Below are 22763 nucleotides of genomic sequence, written 5' to 3'. Positions count from 1 at the left end.
CTTCATTATACATTTATATCTGCGACAGACTTGTTATTAAAACCCTTATTATAAAAAAAACATGTGTATTATCATATCTCATCATAAAACTATCAGATGCACCAGTGGGTATCAGTTAAGCAGGACTGTTTTATAATGCATAAGGATAAACAATAGACTCGTGCTTCCTCACATACTGTTCCACTAAATGCTTACATAGGTCATGAGTTACATTGTGGGGCGATCGATATGAAGTGTTGATTTTGAGAAATTGCAGATAAGAACATGATTATTGCTGGAAGAATTCAGAAAATTATGCACTGTTTTTAATTCCAGGGAGCGATAGCTGATCCTAGATCTTTTCCATTTCATTACTTGCCTTTGAGGGAATCCAATTCCATATCAGGCCAAATTTGTCTTTGTTACAGTGGGGCAAAAAAGTATTTAGTCAGCCACCGATTGTGCAAGTTCCCCCACCTAAAATGATGACAGAGGTCAGTAATTTGCACCAGAGGTACACTTCAACTGTGAGAGACAGAATGTGAAAAAAAAATCCATGAATCCACATGGTAGGATTTGTAAAGAATTTATTCGTAAATCAGGGTGGAAAATAAGTATTTGGTCAATAACAAAAATACAACTCAATACTTTGTAACATAACCTTTGTTGGCAATAACAGAGGTCAAACGTTTACTATAGGTCTTTACCAGGTTTGCACACACAGTAGCTGGTATTTTGGCCCATTCCTCCATGCAGATCTTCTCGAGAGCAGTGATGTTTCGGGGCTGTCGCCGAGCAACACGGACTTTCAACTCCCGCCACAGATTTTCTATGGGGTTGAGGTCTGGAGACTGGCTAGGCCACTCCAGGACTTTCAAATGCTTCTTACGGAGCCACTCCTTTGTTGCCCGGGCGGTGTGTTTTGGATCATTGTCATGTTGGAAGACCCAGCCTCGTTTCATCTTCAAAGTTCTCACTGATGGAAGGAGGTTTTGGCTCAAAAATCTCAAAATCTCAGCAAGGAACACATCTGGCACTGTGGGATTTGATTCCCTGCCGTTGTAGTGTGTTACTGATGGTGACCTTTGTTACTTTGGTCCCAGCTCTCTGCAGGTCATTCACCAGGTCCCCCCGTGTGGTTCTGGGATCTTTGCTCACCGTTCTCATGATCATTTTGACCCCACGGGATGAGATCTTGCGTGGAGCCCCAGATCGAGGGAGATTATCAGTGGTCTTGTATGTCTTCCATTTTCTGATGATTGCTTCCACAGTTGATTTTTTCACACCAAGCTGCTTGCCTATTGTAGATTCACTCTTCCCAGTCTGGTGCAGGTCTACAATACTTTTCCTGGTGTCCTTCGAAAGCTCTTTGGTCTTGGCCATGGCGGAGTTTGGAGTCTGACTGTTTGAGACTGTGGACAGGTGTCTTTTATACAGATGATGAGTTCAAACAGGTGCCATTCATACAGGTAACGAGTGGGGGACAGAAAAGCTTCTTACAGAAGACGTTACAGGTCTGTGAGAGCCAGAGATTTTCCTTGTTTGAGGTGACCAAATACTTATTTTCCACCCTGATTTACGAATAAATTCTTTACAAATCCTACCATGTGGATTCATGGATTTTTTTTTCACATTCTGTCTCTCACAGTTGAAGTGTACCTCTGGTGCAAATTACTGACCTCTGTCATCATTTTAAGTGGGGGAACTTGCACAATCGGTGGCTGACTAAATACTTTTTTGCCCCACTGTAAGTCAGTTGTTGTCAATTGTACGTAGCTTTAAAACTCAAAAAATTGCAAAAGTGGGAAAGACAGAAGTCTAATCACTTAATCAAAACTGAGACTGGTTTTGTAAGCAAACGGAGGTGTGAAGTTTCAAAAAATCAGCTTTTCTTCCAACACTACATATTGGCCAAAGATCCTTGAATTAAAGGCTGTTAATAAAATAACTTGACTAGTGAACTCATTCCACTGTAGCTTGTTGAGTTCGAATTGACTGTCAAGCTCTTGTTGTTCTGCGAGGTTATCGTTGAAATCTCATTCACACCAGGTTAGCAGAGACTAAAGGAAGGCGGTACCTTTAGATGCCGCTGTAGAGGTGACTGGCAGTGTGTGAAGAGAGATAACACAGGCAGCAAAGCTAATCAGCACGACACACTGTCAACAGTCCCCTCCCCGAAGCCTCCTCCCTTTTCTTTACTCGCGCTCTCCACATGTCAACTGTTTCGTTCAGCAAGCAGCCCGTTTTAACGATAGCGCCCCCACTAATTGCTCTATTAATTCTCTGTCGCTTGATATTTAATTTCTGCAGCCTGTTTCCATCTGCCATGGTATAATGGGTCATGTGCCGCTGCATAGAAACTCCAACCAAACCAAAAAAAATAATGATAATTAATTTTTTTTTAGAAATGATTCAGTATGCAACAAAGAAAATATTAGACAGTAGCTTATTACCAAACCATTCTGGACATGTTTTGGTGAAACGCGGAGGAAAGTTGTGTATTTTTTACACCCCTAGAGAATAAAAGTCATAGATGACCTTGGCGTTCGGAAAAAGTCAAATGGTCTGGCTACGAGTGGGTGACTCTGAAGTAGCAGGGAAGTAAAATTGGGACTAATTTTCTTAATTTGCGATCACCCAGCCGTCATCTCTCCTCATGCTTGTTGTCATTTTCCATCACATTAGTGATGAATAAAGAGCAGCTAGGGGAGCCGTGTCCATGAGCAGAAGACTTGTGAAGTTCTCACATAACTTGGACTCGATTTTTAAACCTTTGTGGGGTGTCACCGAGCATCTGTTGCTCAGGTTTGCTTGTTTGCTTTGCTCTTCCTTTTTTTTTGCCGTGTGATTCACTGTCACGAGGGAGATGGTAAATTATAGCTGTCAGACAGAACTCAAACAGCGTTGCTTGAAAGATGGTTAGGTATACCTCAGGGGGTCAGCCTAGTTTCACTTGTTGCTGTTTCAACGCTCCGAGTGCTGTTTGAAGCCGAAGCTAACACTGTGACAGGTACACAGTGCTCTAGGGGAGGATAACATCAGACATGCTTTGTAAGCTGACATATCTGACACAAGCTCGTGTTTGTGTGTCTGCATGTGTGCATGGCTTCCTGTTGTTCTGTCTGCCTTTGTGTGTGTGTGCGTGTGTGTAATTCCAGGTTCTGGCTGATGCGGTCTCTCGCCTGGTTGTGGATAAGTTCAGTGAGCTGACAGACAACTTTACGTCCCCGCACGCACGGCGAAAAGTGCTGGCAGGCGTCGTCATGACAACAGGTAAGAGTGGAGGAAGAGATTATTGGCACGTTTGTACACAGCAAAGGCTGTTTCAGAGCATCATCAGAGGGAATTTGTGGTTATAAGCCCAGAAAAAGCAGCTGACAACAAATACAGCTGAAGGCATATTTACTGGATGCTGGATGCTCATAGTAAACATGTTTTTAAAAAAAAAACCCCTGTGAGCCAGAAGGTTCAGGCTTCAAAGTGCTCTAAATGCTCGCTTACGGTTTTTCTGTCTCACTTAGAGACAATATCCCTAATGTGGTCATCTCAAACACCAACCTCAAGCTGTGAGAACAGAAACTCCACCCGCCTGCTGTTTAAAAGCTACATTTACAGATGAAAGTTAGCTTAAAGAGAAGAGGGCGGAGTCAATATACCTTCTTTCAGACCAGGATGAATAGAGGAGCTGCAAAAATGCCAAGGAAATATGGAAAGGCTGTATTTTGAACAGTGATTCATATGAAGCTGCTCTGTTAGAGTAAAAGAATAATAATGAGCGTGGTAGGTCCTGGTTAAGATTTTATATTTGTATAGCCTTATAATGTGTCCTTGATTATGTATTTTTAATCATATGTGACAACTTTAATAAGTTTGACATCCGTTGTTTTGTATCAGCCTTCAACCAGCCAGGCAGTACTTCAAATATTTAATGTAGTTAAATAAAATTATTTAAGAATCATATTAATAATCTAATAATATCATAAAAATGCAAATTTAACATCCATTTGTTACTATTTTAAAAACAAGTTTCCATAAAGCTAGGCAACACTGCTGATAGTTTTTGCCATCTGAAGCAAAATCGTCCTTTAAAACAATACAAGACTGCACATTCCCAGACGCACTCTCCTGTAGCATGCATTACAACAGACGCTGCCCACCTGACAGTACCGCACTCGCACAGTCTGTAATTTTGATTTGCTTATTTATTTCTTGCCTCAGAGCATAAGCCGACCGCAGCCGAGTGAATATGTCAGTTTTATTTATGTTCTTCTTTTATTGGAATTTGAGCTGTGAGTATGTACCGAATGGTAGTTGTTTATTTATTTATGGGGTTGATCCCCAACAGTTTTAAATTGTTTAAATCTATACAAAAAATTTTTTTCATTTTTTTATATTAATGTCTGCGTTATTAATTTGGAGCATTTAATACATTTTAATTTCATTTTATTTATGGTCTTCTTGAACTTTAAGAGAAAGATTTTAGTTATCATGATATATAGCAATAGCGACTGATATGAAAAAAAAATCATTAAAAATTGCTGCACCTGTATAATAACTATATAATAAAAATATTCAGTTAATGTATATGTGTGATGGTTATGCATATATTAAATAAAAAAACAGTCATTTAGCTGTCTGGCCTCCACCTTTACTGTTTTATCTCTTGCTGCTTTTGTAACAGTGTTGTTGGATGCAGGAGGGAGCTGCTTTCAGCTGGAAACAAAACTGCGTCCATGAGTTATTCAGTACCAAAAAGAAAGCAGACACAGTCCCTGAAACGCTGTGGAACATTTAGCAGCTGTATTAGGTAGATAATTCACTCAAGGTGTCAGACAGCAAAAACAGCTGAAAGAGGCTGAATTCTGGTAGCCTTGATTCAAAAGAAATGGGAATCTTATCCATAGCTGAATTTGTGAAACAGGGTATGAAAACCAGGCTCAAGTCCAACATTTTTTATGTTTTATGTTTCTTCAAATTTCAAAAGATTAACATGCAAAAAAATTCATGTATCCATCTTTTTATTTTCTATAAATTTCTTACTTAAAGAAGTGAAACTGTGTCCATTCTTTGAATTATTGCGGTTTAGTAACGACACAGATGCAGAAGTAGTCGCTTGTAGCACATTCAGAAATGATTTAACTTCTAATAAAAAAAACTCCACCAGTTTTACAAGAAACCGTCGATCAAACGCAGTTCACACATCGTTATCACCACAGGCCAAAGACAGGAAGGTTCAGCATCATCCCCAGGGGTGCGTTGCTGCTCAGCTGGGGGGGGGGTTCCCCTCATTGCTGAGAGGCTCGATGAGGATTCGGGGCACTTTTTATTTCATGCATCAGAAACAGTTCGATAAACTAACCCATTTTTTAGACATAGTTTTGAGAGATATTTGGAGACAGTGAAGTTAAGATAGCAAATACTGGAAAGCTAAATTGTTCATGATTGCATCACTGTTTTCATGCGCAGCTGGGATTCTCAGCTTTTCGCATGCCGCGCCACGTTGACGTGTTATCCTGACTACACGATCCTTTCTGCCTCACTCTCAAACTACAGTTCCCCACCAATTACTGCTTCAATTACACGTCTTTCCATGCCGTCACTTTGCCTATAGCATAAACACAGTGACAAGGACATTAAACCTAATTAAGCTCATCATGTGGTTGCTACAGTAACAACTTATAAGCTAGTGTGTAGATGTTTGCAGTGTGACTTCTCGAGGGCATAAGAACAGAATTTATAGTGTTTGCATTAGGAGCACGAGTCCTAATGCGGCTCTGTCCTCCAAACAGGCACAGATGTGAAGGAAGCACAGGTCATTTGTGTCTCCACGGGAACCAAATGCATCAACGGTGAGTACATGAGTGACCGCGGCCTGGCACTCAATGACTGCCACGCTGAGATAATTGCCCGACGCTCGCTCATCAGGTACCTCTACACTCAGCTGGAGTTCTTCCTCAGGTCAGTGTCAATTTGTTTATTTTTTTGATAATCTGATGAAATCCTGCAGCTCTCTGTTCTTCTAGACTTTGAATGTCCGTTTTAAATACAGGTTTTGTGACATTTGTCTGCCTCTGTTTCAATTTCTCATTGATCCGTGGTTATAGCAACAACAAGGAGGACTACCACAAATCAATATTTGTGCTGTGTGACAAGGGAGGCTACAGGTTAAAGGATAACGTTCAGTTCCACCTCTACATCAGCACCTCTCCCTGTGGAGATGCCAGGATTTTCTCTCCACACGAGGCCGGAGTGGAAGGTACGCAGCCTCGCGTCTCCTCCCCAGCTCAGCTCTCACGTGCTTTTAGTTTAGTCTCGTCCAGTTTAGTATTCAGTGTTGACGACAGGTTTTGTTTTTTTTAATTTAATTTAATCTGTAAAGTTTTCCTCTCGTGCTTCATTTCAATTAATTAGAATTTTACTCCACTGTCCAAATACACATTACAGACACATTTAAACAAGGCAGTAGTAATTATAGCTTTTTGTCATTCTCTGTCTGCCGCTATCAGTCTTTCTGCCGCCCAGCACACCCACACTGTCTGTCTGATTAACCTCCCTCTTACTCCTGTCAGAGAGTCTTCCGTTGCACATGGCAGGCTGAATAAAAAACAGCCACATTCAATTAGTCACTGAATAGATGGCGCCTGCTGGTGGAACAGCACAAAACTTTGATAACATAATAATAAATAACGGGTCACGCTGGGTGGGAGCCGTTTTTACTGCCGGTAGAATAACTGACTGTGCCAAAAATCACTCCTGTTTACTATACAGTCTATTATATACTTAAGTTTCACAATTGTATGTGTCAGAATTCTCAATGAGGAAGTCTGTCCACCATTAAGTGCTCACAAAAAACTCTACAGCTGAATAACAACTTAATGTACATGCCAAGGATGCAACTTTTTTAAGCTGCAGTTAGGGCTGCACGATTAATCGTTAGAAAATCGCGATCTCAATTCATACTTATGTGCGATCTCATTTCCAAATGACAACGATTAAAAAAAAAAAAAAACAGACGACGACGATTGTACCGCATTTTGATCCGGGACGTAATCTGCATGAAAACAAGCGCTCACTCTTCCTGCTCAACAAATGACAAGGGCGGAGCCTTATACCACGTGATACAGAAGCTGGCTGCTAAAAAAACAACGGAGAGCACGTCAGGGATGACGAGAAAGTGACAGGAGAAAATCCGTCCCGGTCAACCACCCAAACATCAGTAACGGGAACCTTATACAGCGCTTCCCTATACCCGTCGAACTCCCGCAGGCACAAAGAAATTACGGAGGCTATCACTTATCACCTGACCAAAGATATGGCTCCCATCAACACTGTGCAAAACGAGGGATTTAGGAAAATGATCAACACCCTAGACAAACGCTACACAGTGCCGTCCCGCAACTATTTTTCTATTGTTGCACTGCCTGCTCTGTACACGCAGCGTCGAGCAACGGTGGAGACGGAATTTCAAGCAGTACAACATTTTGTTGTTTTTATGTTTATTTATTGTTTTTATGTTCAGTCTCAACTGTTACAAAGTTGATGTGCAGTTAATAAGTGCAATAAATATTTATACTGGAAAAGAAAATGGTGAGAGAATCGTGATCTCAATTCTAAGCCAAAAAATCGTGATTCTCATTTTATGCAAAATCGTGCAGCCCTAGCTGCAGTGCAAAAACACTGAATTTAATACAAATGGTGGATCAGTGGTGTAACAGATTTCAACCAAAGCTTCTGTTTTTGCATGTTGAGGAGGTAGATTTTTGTATATATTAGCATAGAAATGGGGAAAGTAATTTTTTTGGCATTTGAGGTTTTATGTAACTTTTTTTTATAACTTTTTTCACAAAAACACAACCACAACAGACAAAACTTCTGTTTTAAAATGTCAAAGTCAAAACCTTGACTGACACTTTAAGAGTGTAAACAGGCAAATGCTTTATTCATCCCAAAGGATGGGATGTATAAAGCTGCCAAAGCATGCAAAACTTCAATAAAACACATTTAAAATCACAGAAGAAGAAGGTTACACTAAAGATGGAACTCGGTTAAATAGCAAATGCAAAAAATGGTAAATGGCCTGCATTTGTATAGCGCTTTACTGGTCCCTAAGGACCCCAAAGCGCTTTACACTACATTCAGTCATTCACCCATTCACACACACATTCACACACTGGTGTTGGCAGCTACATTGTAGCCACAGCTGCCCTGGGGCGCACTGACAGAGGCAAAAAAACAGCGATTCAGTAAATCTAAAAACTGTGGTAAAGATTTTCTGTATCAGTCACTGTGGGAGTGGAGCTCTAACCGGTTTTAGACGAACCAGTTGTATATGCAGAGGACGGCCTGGATCCGTTAATTATCCACATCCTATCACAGCCATGGTCAGTTGGATAAGCGCTACATCAGCTGATGGAGGAAAGTTTTTCATGTTCCCGAAAATGTCAAAACTTTTAGGTTAACACACAAAAAACACATTTAATTTATTCATGATAATTTATTCATATTTTCTACAAATGCCTGCTATGGCTGAATCTATCCACCAGTAACACGTCTGGGATTAAACCAACTGTCAGTCGCAACTAGTGCCATCGTTTCTTTTCACGGCTCAGATTAATCTTCCTCCCAAAAAGTCCCGGAGCCAGCAATGTTCATACCGTGGTCCAAGAAGTGTGAGCGAGGCAACATCTCACCACAGCAGACCGTGAAACACATCAGACTACACCCACAGTGTTCCCCCTGGGTCTACTCAGCAAGTTGTTCATCTTATTGTCCAAACACCTCACATTCCCCATGATCATCCCTGAAACTGTTCTGGAGCCCAGTCGTTTCCTCGGTAGCTCCTCCGGGATTTCAGGCCTCGCCGCAGGCCATAGGGTGATCAGTGCAAACAGCTCATGGAGATATACATTAACAAGAGTCTAATATAAGGAAAAAAAACACAAGTAGACTTGCAAAACTTGACTTGACAAGACTTGATAAAGGAAAAGTTTGCATTAAATCATGAAAATAAAAGAAATTCAAAGCAAAAGAGAGCTACTGCAACAGGTTCCCACTCAACAGCGTTTCCTCATTTTTCCTGCTTTTTAACTGAAGAAAAGTAGAATGACACCAAGAAACAGATTCACCCACACATTCACTTTCTTTAATGTTTCCTGATCAAACAAACTGTATCACTCTATCACCAACAGACTTCATGTTCCAAACATCAAACAAGTGTCACATAAAACTATATAAAAGAGTAAATTAAACTCATACTCCTCTCTTCCTTTATGTGCTTCTGCTTATGTGCCACCCAGACCAAGGAGACAGACATCCTAACCGGAAAGCGCGGGGTCAGCTGAGGACCAAAATCGAGTCCGGGGAGGGCACCATCCCTGTAAGGTCCAGCAACACCATCCAGACCTGGGACGGTGTTCTTCAAGGGGAGCGATTACTCACCATGTCCTGCAGTGACAAGATTGCGAGGTATTTTGGGATAAATTGAGTTCAGTTGTCGTCCTTAGAAATATTCAGAAACTCTGTTTCTAAGTACAAAGTACAAACCGAGGAGCCTTTCACGAATAAAACAGATAAAACAATATAAATAAACCAAAATATCAAAGTACACTTTAAAGAAGATTTTTTTTCTTTCTTTGTCACAATTAAATATGTTAACTTCTATTTGTGTAACTTTTAGAGCAAAGGTGAAATCAGTTTTCTCAGAACTGGAACTGCGACTAGTACTACACTGGTTTCTGGCATGCAGGAGGCTGGAAGCTGAAGGTTTAAGTCAACACCATCAGAAATGTAAAAAACAGATGCTTCTGCACGTCTGTACATACCTACAAGTCTCCTGTTATACAGTATATGTGATTCCAGGTCACTAAAGATGATGAATTATATTAATAGAAACAATTCCATACATCGTGGACATATTGACAGAAATGTCAATATCAATAGAGTCATGCTCCTGCAGGCTTTGCGTTACCCGTTGGGTTTTCTCCCATTCTTAGACCGATATGATGATTGAATTGCTTTCTGTGTGTTATTAGAAACCTTTAGTTTAGCGAAGGCTACATAAAGCAACACGTCATGTTTCAGCCCTGACCAGATGTGTTACATGAGACTCTTTTCAGGTGTTTTATTTTCCACTGCTTCAGTCGACTGTACAGCGCTTTATCTTTGCTTTGTCCATCCACCGTGCCATTTCAAGCCTTCCCGGGGTGTCAGGGACAGCTAAATTGATATACTGCCCCCGGGGCCATCTTTGCAGACACATCATAGCATCTTTAGTCTGTGTCCATGTTCAAGGCAACACTCTGCCTCTCTCGTGATGAACGGTGAAGCTTCTCCATAACTCCTCTCGTGAGCCCTCCTCCTCTTCCTCTCGCTTTCTGTGCCCTGGATCATAATATTTTGCCCGAATGGATCGAGTGATTGAATGCCGAGTGTGTATTTGAGGAGGGACATGTCTACTGACTGGCAAATGCTGTTTGCACTACGTGAGCTGCCCTTTCACTGTGTGATTTAGATTTTATGTGGTGGTCCATCGTGGAGGGATCCAAGTCAGTAGAGGGCAAAATAAGGTGGAAGTTGGACGTTTTTAAGTCTGACTAAATTTTTAAAGTTGACACGAGTTACAGATCAGTGCTGAAATCAAGAAGCAGAAAAAAATGCATGTAAGCAATTAAGGTATGAGTATCTTTCTTCCACTGTGAGAAACTATTATGCACGACTTGCGGCGCGACCTCCTCATGACACGGCTATTAGCCGTGTCAGAAATCCTCCACCCACCTGCCTCTGTCCCTGTGTGAGTGATAGTTAGCAACAGGGCTGCCGTTCAATGCAGCTACTGACGGGCAGGCTTTGCCCCGTGCCCCCAGTGCTCCCTCGTTACACATTGTTTTCGCTCCTCTCATTTTCCTCTGATTACACGGCGTCGTTATGAACGAGCCATTCTCTGCCTCGTGTCTGTCCTTTGAATGAGTTCATTAGCATAAAGGCAAATTGTTCTCTCGGTTTTCCTCTTTTCTTTTGTTATTGCTGTAACAGCTCATCACGTGTGCTTTCTGACCTATTCTGACCCTGTTCTCATTTGAGTGTGTACAATCTGTGTGTAGACGCACAAAGCACGGTATTGGGGGGAGGGAAAAAAGCGATAAAGCAATACAGTGATGTTTGACAGGAATGAAATTGAATGCCTCTCACGACATAACTCTGTGTGAGCGCGCTTGATTGTTGTAGCTTTTTACCCAGTGTGTATGTGTGTCCTTCGGAGGGGATACAGGTGTATATGTGTCACCGTGTTGCTGTGATGAAACAGCGTGAGTGTGTGTGTGTGTTGCAGCAGTTTGTGTATGGCACAGAATATTATAAAGCTGTTTGACTGGGCTGAATGTGTGAACGTGTGCTTTCCTGCTCGCAGCTACAGTGAATTTAGATATTTTATTTTGCCCTCCCGCCGTTCCACACACGCCTTCTCACAAACGCGCACACAGAATATTGCATACGGAAACAATGGACCCTCTGTGTAGCCTGCGGTCTTTTGCATGTGTGCATATTATTTTTGATTGTTTTGGGTTCACATTGGTAATTTCACAGACTCTCAAACAGTCTGCCTGAAGTAAAAGGGAGAATGAGAAGAGCTAGCCAACCCTCATTTTGTAATGTTCTCCTAAAGACAAAGGGTAGTGATACTCACGGTTTTTCTCTCAACGTCAGCGAATGCAACAGGAACACCATCGCCAGTGATGAAGTTGTCCAATTAAGTAGCAGCATCACTTTTGTAACCAACACTTTTGTTCATTAGGGTTTTTTGTGCCTTGTAGCTGTGTTGTCAAAAACCTTCAGTATCACGAGTCATCATTGGAACTGATGTAACTGATGATGGTGTTCCTGCAACACTATCACAGTATAGATGCTTTGTTTTGAGTATAAATATAGACAGTGCATTGGTCCCACCCTTATTATCATATTATTGGACGTAATTACTCCGACGCCTCATCTCACAAACATCCTGTTAGTGAACTCAACTGGACTCTAGAAGATACATTAAAGGTGTTTTGATGCTGCTGGAGAGCACAACACAAACAAAATTATGTCGACGAAATTATTGTGACTGTGTGCAATGAACGTTCAGTCTCATTGCCTTTGAAATGTTTGCTTCGAAGGCTGAGACTAGGTCTGCAACCACTCTCAGCCATCTGCAGAGTGACTTTGATGCATCAGGACAGCAATAAAATGGCGAAAAGACATTTCAGTGTGATGTAAGTTTGAGACTGAATTGGGTCAAAGTGGCAGTTACAGAGATTAACTGTGATAAATATGTGTAAATTTCAACTCTGTTGCCGTTTCTTGCAAAGCTGCTGTCGTGTACATACACAGAAATTCACCTTAAAAGCTTTCGTTCAGAATCTCATAGATCTGACATGTTGCGCACAAGTCGTGCCTGTCGCTGCAGACGGTTCAGTGCATTAGTAATCTGTCTCTGTTTAAAAACTGGATTATAGATTATGGTTTGCAGTTTTATAAAAACCATCACCAATCTGTCTGTTTGGAGATAGGTTGCACTGTGCAGTCGAGTCCAGAGGTTGAGGGTATTGCATGCAACTATTTGCTATCGGTCACTGTTCATAAACTAATTAAATACAGGGACCGAGCAATCACCAAATATTCCTAGTAACGAGGTTGCCTCCCTGATTTTCCTCTGGTGTGACTGAAACATGGATTTTCTGCCATAATTTCTCTGTCTTAAAAATGAGCTTTTCATTCATCTAAATAGTTTTAGTGATTAAACTTTAACAGGAATATTTTGAGGCCAAAAAGATAAACCAGTTGCTTTGCTGCTTCAACGTAACCAAATAGTTTTGGAGCATTAGACCTCATCAAACGTACCCAAGCAGTGAGTGAAAGCAGGAGTAACCTGTCAGTGAAAAGAGCCTTTTTCTTTGATTAAACATTTCAAATGTTGCAGATGTATGTCTTTGAATTCGGTGGGTTTGGAGCTGAATGCCATGTGCACGGTCTGGAAAGCAGGTCATCACTGGGTTTTGAGCTTTCGATGGGATTTGTTGACAGATAAAATGCACTGTATAAGATGCCAGCAGCCTTCAGCACCACCTTTCTCTAACATTTCCAACATCTGTTATTTTTCTTCATTTTTCTCGCTCTCGCTTTTTCTTTGCCTTCACACCCTTACTGACTCTTTCTCCATCTACCCAGAGAGAGAGAGTTAGAGAAACTTCTCGAACTCTCTCTCTCTCTCTCTCTGGCTCCTTATGTATTTGTCTTTCTGCGAGGAGGGCAGGCACTGCTTCACAGAGCATGTAAATAGGAGAGTGACTGGGGAAAGATGGCTAATGGCACAGCCTGGAAATAAACAGAAGTTTGGGAAAAATGGAATTGGATACCTCACACTGTAGATGGCTGTAGGACGTCAGATAGGACTCAGTGTTCATGTACTAATATGCAGTATTAACTCTGTTTTTGTGTGTATTCCAGCCAGCCTGTGAACATTACAGCGATGTGCTGCCTGTACACTGAAATCCTAAAACTGCCTCAATGATACGTTGAAGTTGTTGTGAAGCTCGTGTGCTTTTCTCTCTGCAGGTGGAACGTGGTGGGCATCCAGGGCTCCTTGATGAGCTACTTCACAGAGCCAATCTACTTCTCCAGCATAATCCTGGGCAGCCTTTACCATGCTGACCACCTCTCCAGGGCCATGTACCAGCGCATCGCAGATATCGAAGACCTGCCCCAGCAGTTCACCCTCAACAGGCCTCTTCTCAGCGGTAAGAGCCCTCGCCTTCTTTGATGTAGATGAGGTGGGAAAGTAAGAAAAGTGCATCATCAAGTTTCCTTCTGCAGATCTCTGCTGTTATAGATCAGTCATCACGATTTCACGGGTTGAGAGGATCACTGTGTTAATCTTTACCAATCGACCTGCAGCTGTCTAAATATCAAAGAGGAAGATTTTAATCCTAAGCAGTAAACACATTAATTCACCCTGCTGGTCAGTCAGTCCCGCAGGAACAGGAAGACAGTTATTGCTTTTCTCCTTTTGTTGGATCTGAGCTGACATTTACCTAGTTCCTGTGGAATTTGAATAGCTTTATCATTTTGTGTAAATTTTCAGCATTGTCTTGACCTTTTAAAAAGGCTGTATAGACCAGGACTCCTGCAGTGTTTTCTTCTCTCTTTCTCTTTTCAACTTTCTATTTTTAGATGCAGAGCATGCAGTCTTTGTACTTTGGTTGTTTTTGTAAGACAATGCTGTGTTTGAGGAAAGATGAGTCTGCTTTCCATTTGCATTTCTGCTCCACTTTTTCCACTTAATATTGTTTTTCATTTAAAATATTGTATATAAAGACATTTGCAAGAAGTCATAAATTATTATGTAAATGTTTGGCTCCAGCCCTGCTTATTTACAGTTGCTTTGAAGCTTATAAATGAGTATTAGGGCTGCATTAAGAAAAAAAAATATGTATTGTTAATTTTGAGAAAAAAGGTGGAAATGCGGAGAGTTCCTGCTGCTGCTACTCTCTACAAAATGCCTTGTGTAGGCGAGTTTTTGTGTTTTTCTGATATAACATACATCCTCTTTATTGCATGAGGGCGTACCTGTCAGTATCCCTGCATTTGTTCATTCCCAGCTGTTTCATTTTGCAGAAGTTTGGCCAACTCTTACAAGTTTGTGTTTTTTCCTTCTGATTCAGCTTTCTGCACCATCTTTTCAACGTCCTTGAACTCATTATTGCGCTCTGTTTATCTGCTAAGAGAGAAATTATTTCCTTGTTACTAAAACTGATTCTAAAACACGATTTCAATAACTCATCTGCACAAAGCCTTTGGCCGTAGCAGCTGTCGTAGAAGCTCCTTCTTTCCACATAAATGCAGTTTCCAGTGACAGCAGTGGGCTGTTTTTGAAACACTGGGTCTTTAATTTCAGACTGAAGTAGACAAAAGACACACAAACAAGTTTTTATTTCAGACAGCGAACCACAGTCGCCACTAACATCGTTACGTAACTCATATAATTTGGCAAATGTGGAGCTGCTATGAGCCCAGTGTCCAGCACCAGCTTACAGACGATGTTTATTTATACAGAGAGATTTATTGGTTTGAAAAAATAAATCTTTAACTAGATTTCAAAAGTTTAATCCATTCATCGCTCCTTTTCTTGCAATTTTTTTTGTGTTTCAGAAAAAAAAGCCTAAAGTCCAGTTATGGTTATAGAGTTACAGCTGTCACAGATTTTGACAGTTGCCAAATGGGTTTAATGAGCAATGAATAATAAACAATAATAGGCAAAGTTTGTACAGTGGCACTCAGGGTCCTTTCGTCACATTTTATTGTCACCTTTATTTTATCATGATGTCCCGCTAAGATCAAAATCAAATCAAAATACTGTAAATTATTATAAGACACATTAGAAGAAAATGTTGCTTTCCCCAGATCTGTCAGAGCTATAGGTACATCCAGAAGCAACCATTAAGAAGAGTGTAGCTGGGAGAAAGGTCCTGCTGTAGACTGGAAGTTCTAGAGTGGCTTCATAGAGAAAAATATGCTAAAATATACCAGACGGCCAAACCACAAACCATGAAGAACGTCGTGGTGAGTCAGAGACTTTGCATTTGTAATAAAATGTAGGGATGAAGGAGGAAGCATGCATATACAATATATCATCATAATCAATTACAGGAAAAAAACACAAGTTAGTAAAGTAAGATTTATTTCTAAAGTAAAAACCAAGCATCACTTTATGATTACTAATGAGATTAGCAACGTATATATTAAAGAGAAACTTGTCCATCCTTCTATCCGGAAATCCTTAAATCCGGTTATTTTGGACAATTCCGGTCCGGAGGCAGCAGTCTAAGCAGAGAGGCCCAGACAGTCATCACGTCCACCTCATCTGAGGGGTGGGGCACACCAAGTCGTTCCCAAGTCAACCGAGAGATATAATCTCTCCAGAGTCCTGTCACTAAGAGAAAGCCCAGCTACCAAATGAAGGAAATTTCCATTTCAGTTCCATTTCCACTGCTGCTATCTGCGACCTCATTTTTTTCTGCCAGTACCCAGAGCTCGTGACCACAGGTGAGGGTTGGAACGTAGATCGACCGGTAAATTGTCAGCCTCACTTTCACGCTCAGATCTCTCTTCACCATTACAGATCTGTGCAGATCTTGTCATCTATCCATCCATCCAGATACTTGAGCCATGTACCCTTTCACTGGTTTTGCCATCAGATGTAACAATGTAATAATCATCAAACCCCATTGGGCGAGCTTTGCAGAAGACCATATATTTTGTTTCCCGAACATTTAACTTGAAAGTGTCTCAAAAGCACATCTGCTGTTCCTCTTCATGTACATGTAGCATCATCACAAAGTCCAAAACAGACAGAAGGATTCTGAATACACGTCACAGGTCGCAGATATTTAAAAATATGCTGTCAGCATCATTCGTCAGTGCTCTGAAACAGCTCGTGGATGATAACCAAACGAAATCAGTCCCTCATAAAATGGATGAAGACACTTTGCTGTGGAAATTGGATTGTCCTGATGAGTTAGATTGTACAGAGAAGCAGAAGTGAAGGAGCAACACCACAAAACAATAAATAAATTAAAAATACACATGCAGACCAATAAAAGTAGCTCTCATGTGGGAAAGGAGGTAGTGATGCTCTTTAGAGGTGTGGGTGATTATTCTGCAGCAGCCGCCTCCACCTAACGGTGTTATATTCTGAGTCTGAATTTTTCAAACTGAATACAAATCCATTCATTCATTTCTAAAGAAACTGAGAGTCATTTTCTGCCTTTCCTACTTGAGCTCCATCAAACACGAGCCAGTGTTTAATTAAAATTTTGACATTTTCAGCTTTGTTGGACTGCTGCTCTGTTTTCCACCAAAACATCCAGCTGGCCGTGCCTCTCTTGCCCAGCTGTGCGCTGATACAAACACGCAAAGCAAAGTTCAAGGTCAAGAAAATACCACACTGCTACAGCACTGCTTACACTGCTCATTGTGCTGCCATGAATATAGGGCAGTCCATATCAAACAAGTGGAATGAGTGGCACTGTGGAGATTTCCTTTACATCCTGGGGGATGACATGGGGCTTCATATCACACAGCCGGGATGTACGTTTAGCTCACCCTGCTCCTTCCCTCTAAATGGCAAGTAAAGGAGATAATGGTGGAAGGTTATTAACCTTTTCCGCTTTAGAGAGTTTTTAGCGGTGAAAGTGCTGTGGCGTTAGAGCGCTGAGGATTTCATCCCCTTTAAATCATCTTCTGCCACAAGTGCTGCCAAATGGAACCAAGGAGCTTAATGCACACACACACACACACACAGAGGAAGACACAGGGATTTATGGCATCCATATATCTCCCATTTATGCTTGAGATACAGTGGAGGCCAAAGCCCTGAAGTGTGTTAGACGAGAGCGAGCTCTGTCCTCACAGTCCCCCCAGGTGGATTCTACTGTTTGTCTCTACTGAGTTAGACAAAATGAAATGAGAAGAAGAAAAACGGTCCTGTTTAGAGATATTGCAGCTGTGGGAACAGCTGTCCTTTGGAAGGATGGACTGCCATGTTTGGGTACTTCCTTCATTGTTTAATACATCCACACATGAGGTAATAGAAAGTCTGGATGCTGTGGGAATTCGCTGGAGCGGTGCCGTGCAATTATTCCATTTCTGGCATTGACGTAATGTTAACAAAAGATTTTTACATTCTGCTGAGGTCCTATAAATAAAAATGTCTCTGTTTTAACCTGCAGCCTCGCTCGGTCTTTGACTCTGGGTGTTTTTAATGGCAGGTATAAGTAATGCTGAAGCCAGGCAGCCAGGCAAGGCTCCAAACTTCAGTGTGAACTGGACGGTGGGTGACCAGGCCCTGGAGGTGATCAACGCAACCACGGGCAAGGACGACATGGGCCGCGCCTCACGGCTCTGCAAACACGCACTCTACAGCCGCTGGGTGCGCCTTCACTCCAAGGTACGGCGAGGCCAGAGCGCACATTCACACGCACCTCGCTGTAATACTGGCGCAGACGTGCTGAGTCACGCGACATAACTATAGTTTCTTACATAAGTGATTGTGACAGTGAGTCATAAACAGACTGAGGTCAGCTGCAGTCAGCATCACGAGCTGTACACGTCTGAACCACACGTACTTCAGTGTGGCATCTCAGGAATCGCAGCTAAGCTACGAGGTCATTCCTTGGAAGCTCTGTTCTGATTGTTTGCACGTGAGCGATGTCACTATTGACCTCGCACAGAGAGCAAAGGTCAACTTTGGTGTCAAACAGACTCAACTTAAATGTTGAGAATGAAAGCTGGGTCTGTGGCTACAGCAAGTCCAAAGGATTGGCTCAAGGAGCAGTTTTTTCTAACATTAGCATCGCTTTCTGGCATGACTGTGATGTGGAGTGCGTTGCACTGTGCTGAGGCGTGTGTGTGAGAACATCTCCCTGCTATCATACACCCACTGACTTCGTCCACTTTCCCAGTAATATAATTTAACGTTTAGACACGTTAGTAGTCAGAGCCTGACTTCCAAGGAGTGCAAACAAGTTTCTTTTTCTTTGTGTGGTAGGAGCTGAGATTTTAGATTAATGCGCGGTTGTTTTTGGTTTGTTTCTGTTATTCTGTTGCTTACTTTCCTTTCTCTGCGTCCTCAGCTGTCGTCCATCTTGCGGATCAAGGTGTCGAAGCCGAGCTCCTACCACGAAGCAAAGCAGGCGGCCACAGAGTACCACTCTGCCAAGCAGGCGCTCATCAAGGCCTTCCACAAGGCCGGCTTGGGGGCTTGGGTCAAAAAGCCCATCGAGCAAGACCAGTTCACCCTCAGCTCCTGAGGGAGTCGAGGGATTCCTTAACCACCCCCTCCTCTTTCCCTGACCCAGGCCTGAGAGAGCCCCCGTATTAACAAGCAGACACTTACTTCCGTCCCATGTGTCAGCACGCACGTGCACTTTGTATTTGTGGAAATGAACGTGCGCCGTTTCACAAACCATCCGTAACTCATCATTCTCATTCCTCAGAGGACATCAGCCTCGTGTCTTTGATTTAACTTTTTACTTTGATTTTACTGTGTAAAACTGGAATCCATGTTTTGTTTTTTCGTTTAACACGCACCCATTTGTTTCCCAGAGAAATCTTGTTCTTATGGCGTAGATGTGGAAGCTGAAATTATACCGTTCTGTCTTGTTGATCAATAAGTAGCTAATTTAGGTCGGAATGTAGCCTAGAAACGGGATCTTTGTTGACTAAAACCAATGTATATGGACCTAAAACAATATATATCTTTGCTAAAATTAATGACACTGACAAATTTTAATTTAATTATGCATAAATCTTCAAGATGTAAATCTAGTGCTGAGAAAAACATAAGCGTTGTAACGTTTAATGTGTGTTATTTGGTCCGTTCCTTAGCTGAGACTACGTGTTCTTATCCTCTGGATTAAAGATACAAATGTTACAAAATGTTGTCGCCCTGTTTGAGTCACTGACTGGAAAGAGTTTATAAGGCAGGTGTGACAGCGTCGTAGCGCTCTTTCCTTTATTTTTATGTCGTGTTCATTCATCTGTGCGTATGATTTTTAAGTTATTTTATGTCACTCTCATTTCATACTTGAACAGATGCGAGGGAGGGGTGAGGGTCACGTTGACTGCCCCCCCCCCCCCCCCCCCCCCACCCCTCGCCTGGGTCTTGGGAGAAGCTTTGGGAGGTGCTGCACGTTGTATTTTTTTCTTGATCCAAGCCATGGCTTTGCATGGAAACTGAACTTAGAGGCCTGCAGAGCGGAAAACGTAGGATGGGGAGCCCCGTGCGTCCGTCGGCGAATGATGTTGAATGAATGCCAGCATCTTCCTCCACAGGCAGCTTTGAATCTTTGTCTCTATTTTCTAGATTTCTTGTGATTGATTGTTTAATTTTTGAGGGAAGGGGGGGATGGGAACAATTATTTTTTTCACCCTTAGGCATTTGAGGACTGGGGCTAATGCCACAGTGAACATAGCGATAGTATAACGGACCTCTCAGATCTTGTAATTATGTCATTTTGTTGCAGGGAACAATGATGGCTGACAGATGACATGGTATATATGTACTGTAGCAGCACATACAGTATATCACTAGATGCAATCCCTCCACATTATTGTGTGCGGAATCAGCTAGATGAACAGCAGAGTAAAATGCAACCCCTGCATGAGAAGACTCAGAAGTCGTATGCTAAAATGTATCACAGTGTGATGTCATGTTCATCCTCGTCCTCTCTACGCCCAGTTAAGAAACATGTTAGCTGCATATTCCATGTTGTGAATTAACTCGATTCCTGTACACCCCGAGTGCATAAATGTCCTCATGTTTTCAATTTGTAAATGAGGATGTTTTCCCGCGGTGACTTCCTATTTCCAGCTGCGGGAAATTTCTATGTGCGGGTGTGCGTGCAATTAATGTGTGTGCTCAGGTTGTCTTTAAGCATATTCCTGTCAGATTTTCACCAAAGATGATGATGTCCATGTGTGTTTCTGCCCCAGTGTTTTCCTTTTCTTTTTCAAATATCTAACATTGTGGCATCGACCCTTTACTGTCCGGTCTTTTGCATACCCGCACAACAATGTACTACTTTTACTTTGTACAAAAACGATGTGCTCGATTCAAAGTGGGAGAAATACAAATGTCAGGCTTCTTAGTGCATCTGTAGCTGTCAATCAGTGATCATGTGTATATTGTGAGCTGCGATCATTATTGCTGCAAAATACTAGTTCTGTGTAAATAAGGAGCAACAAAGGCAACACGTCTTCTGACCTGTACAATCGATTCATCCTCAAGAACAAAAAAAACAAAAAAACAAAAGGTTTTGATCCCTCCTCTGTTGCCGAGATTGTGAAGATGTTACTGTTGCTAAGTAAGTATTTGTGATTCTGTGTCACTCACTGGGCACCATAAAGCATGGCACTAACACTGCCGGGGTCAACATGCTTCATCCCCATTGTAGCCACCCATGTTTTAAAAAAAAAAATATGCACTGTAAAGTGCCTAAGCTCAAAGTGGCATCCACCAGCTGGCACGTGTGATGTCATGTATGTACCTTTCACTTATACTTGGTTGTTTTTGGGGGTATTTTTGTTTGTTTGTTTTTAGTCAGTATTTAAAAAGCAGGAAGCGGGGACTCCCAGAGTAGAGTTAAAGTTAAAAAAAAAAACTTAAAAAGTATCCAGTGCCCCCCCGACAAACAGATCCAGACCAAAGTCTCGAGCAATACTGATAATATCTCCTGTAACATCAGGCCAAAACCAACAGAGTGTCGAGTTTTCCTCCCCTTCTGCTCCTTCGGTTTTCTGTTGGTATTCTTCGTTTATTCTAAACTGCAAAGTCTGAGATTTTTTAATATAGATATTTCCCCCTAAAGACTGCCTGCTTGTTGGATTTTGTTTTCATTTTTAACTGCACTAAAGATGTCAACAGATGATGTCATGATCTCTCTCTCTATACATATATATATATATATATATATATATATGTATATATATTTAAAAAAAGACAAAGTCCCCATTTATGGATTAGATGGATCAAACTATCTGCAAGAACTGAACTGCTTCTGCTTAACCCTTTGTGAATCCTCAATGATGGTCAGTGCACCCCTCCACCCCACCCCTTCTGCAGCTGCACCCATTGGTGGGGTTCTTTTTTATTTATTTGTTATAATTATTATTATTATGTTTCTTTTGTTTGGTGACTCCAGATCGGTCAGTGTTTGTTAACTGATTTCCAGAGCCACTGCTCTCCGTTCTTCTCCTTCTGCAGTTGTCCAATGTGTGAAACCCTCCCCTGACAAAAACTACAACTTTGCATGTACTACCAACACTGAAGCTGCACCTAGCATGATGACAAACTTTTAAAGGACTCGTGTAGAAAAAAAAAAGAGTTAACAGCTAAAGATAGATATATAAAGTGAACAAAAAAGAATAAAAGAGTTCTTAGTTTACTTTTGCACATGGTTGGGATTCTTTTTTTATCGCATTTCTGTGTGTGTATGAAAGCGAGAGAGTGAGTCTGAAATCATGCGAGAGCATCACTTCAGGTTTGCAGCAGATTGGGACACAGAGACAAACTCCACAGTCTAAACTGTAGTTCATGTGTGTTGGATGAAGAATGCGTGGAGGATTTAACTTGTGCTTGCTATGACTAAACTGTTACTAAGTGAAAATACTACATCATAAAAGCTCTGACTTCAAAACTGCACTTAGTTAAAACTGAGCTTTGAGTCATTGCATCATTATACAGTGACAGCCCTTCAAAGGCTAGCAGGGTCGATGTGAACATCCAGGTCATACACATTATCCCACTTTTCAATCAGTCGATTTTGTTTCTGCCTTAATTCTTGATCCCATTGATTCAACAATCAATGGAAACATTCCTCAGCGATTTTGGTCCGTGTTGAAATGCACATCCATGATGCTAATTTCACAGATGGCCAGTTTGAGATAATCTGTATTTTGTGACATGGTGCGATCTCCTGCTGGAAGCAGACATCAGAAGATGATACACTGTGGTTATGAAGATAGTGGCATGGTCTGCAACAATACTCAGCTGGTTGGGCATCAGTTGATACAAGGGCCCAAAGTGTTTCCTAAATAATTTCTATACCATTACAACATCAGCAGCAGTCTGAACTACTGATACAAGGCAGGCTGTCTTGCTTATACCAAATTCTGACCCTACCATCCGAACAGAAAACTTCTTCCGATCTTCTATGGTGTAATTTTGGTGAATCTGAGTGAACTGTAGCATCAGT

General features: G+C 41.6%; 1 protein-coding gene across 2 annotated transcripts in view; it reads left to right on the top strand.

The window, feature by feature from the left end:
• adarb1b (adenosine deaminase RNA specific B1b) overlaps positions 1 to 21953 on the top strand; it is a 126479-nt gene extending 104526 nt beyond the window's left edge. For both annotated transcript variants that reach the window (XM_085248590.1, XM_085248589.1), the window contains 7 exons: positions 3138 to 3252; positions 5769 to 5937; positions 6084 to 6235; positions 9276 to 9444; positions 13567 to 13748; positions 17778 to 17956; positions 18642 to 21953. In XM_085248590.1, the coding sequence (XP_085104716.1) occupies positions 3138 to 3252; positions 5769 to 5937; positions 6084 to 6235; positions 9276 to 9444; positions 13567 to 13748; positions 17778 to 17956; positions 18642 to 18818 (1143 nt within the window). In that variant the 3' untranslated portion in view covers positions 18819 to 21953. The remainder of the gene's footprint in view (positions 1 to 3137; positions 3253 to 5768; positions 5938 to 6083; positions 6236 to 9275; positions 9445 to 13566; positions 13749 to 17777; positions 17957 to 18641) is intronic.
• The last annotated feature ends 810 nt before the right edge of the window (positions 21954 to 22763 follow it).

This window comes from Mchenga conophoros, linkage group LG16 (genome assembly GCF_057382185.1).
Source record: "Mchenga conophoros isolate Kocher_MC1m ecotype Shallow Benthic linkage group LG16, M_conophoros_male_GT1.1, whole genome shotgun sequence".
NCBI classification, from domain to species: Eukaryota; Metazoa; Chordata; class Actinopteri; order Cichliformes; family Cichlidae; genus Mchenga; species Mchenga conophoros.
Note: the sequence above shows the minus strand (reverse complement) of the source record. Positions and strands in the feature narration are given on the sequence as shown.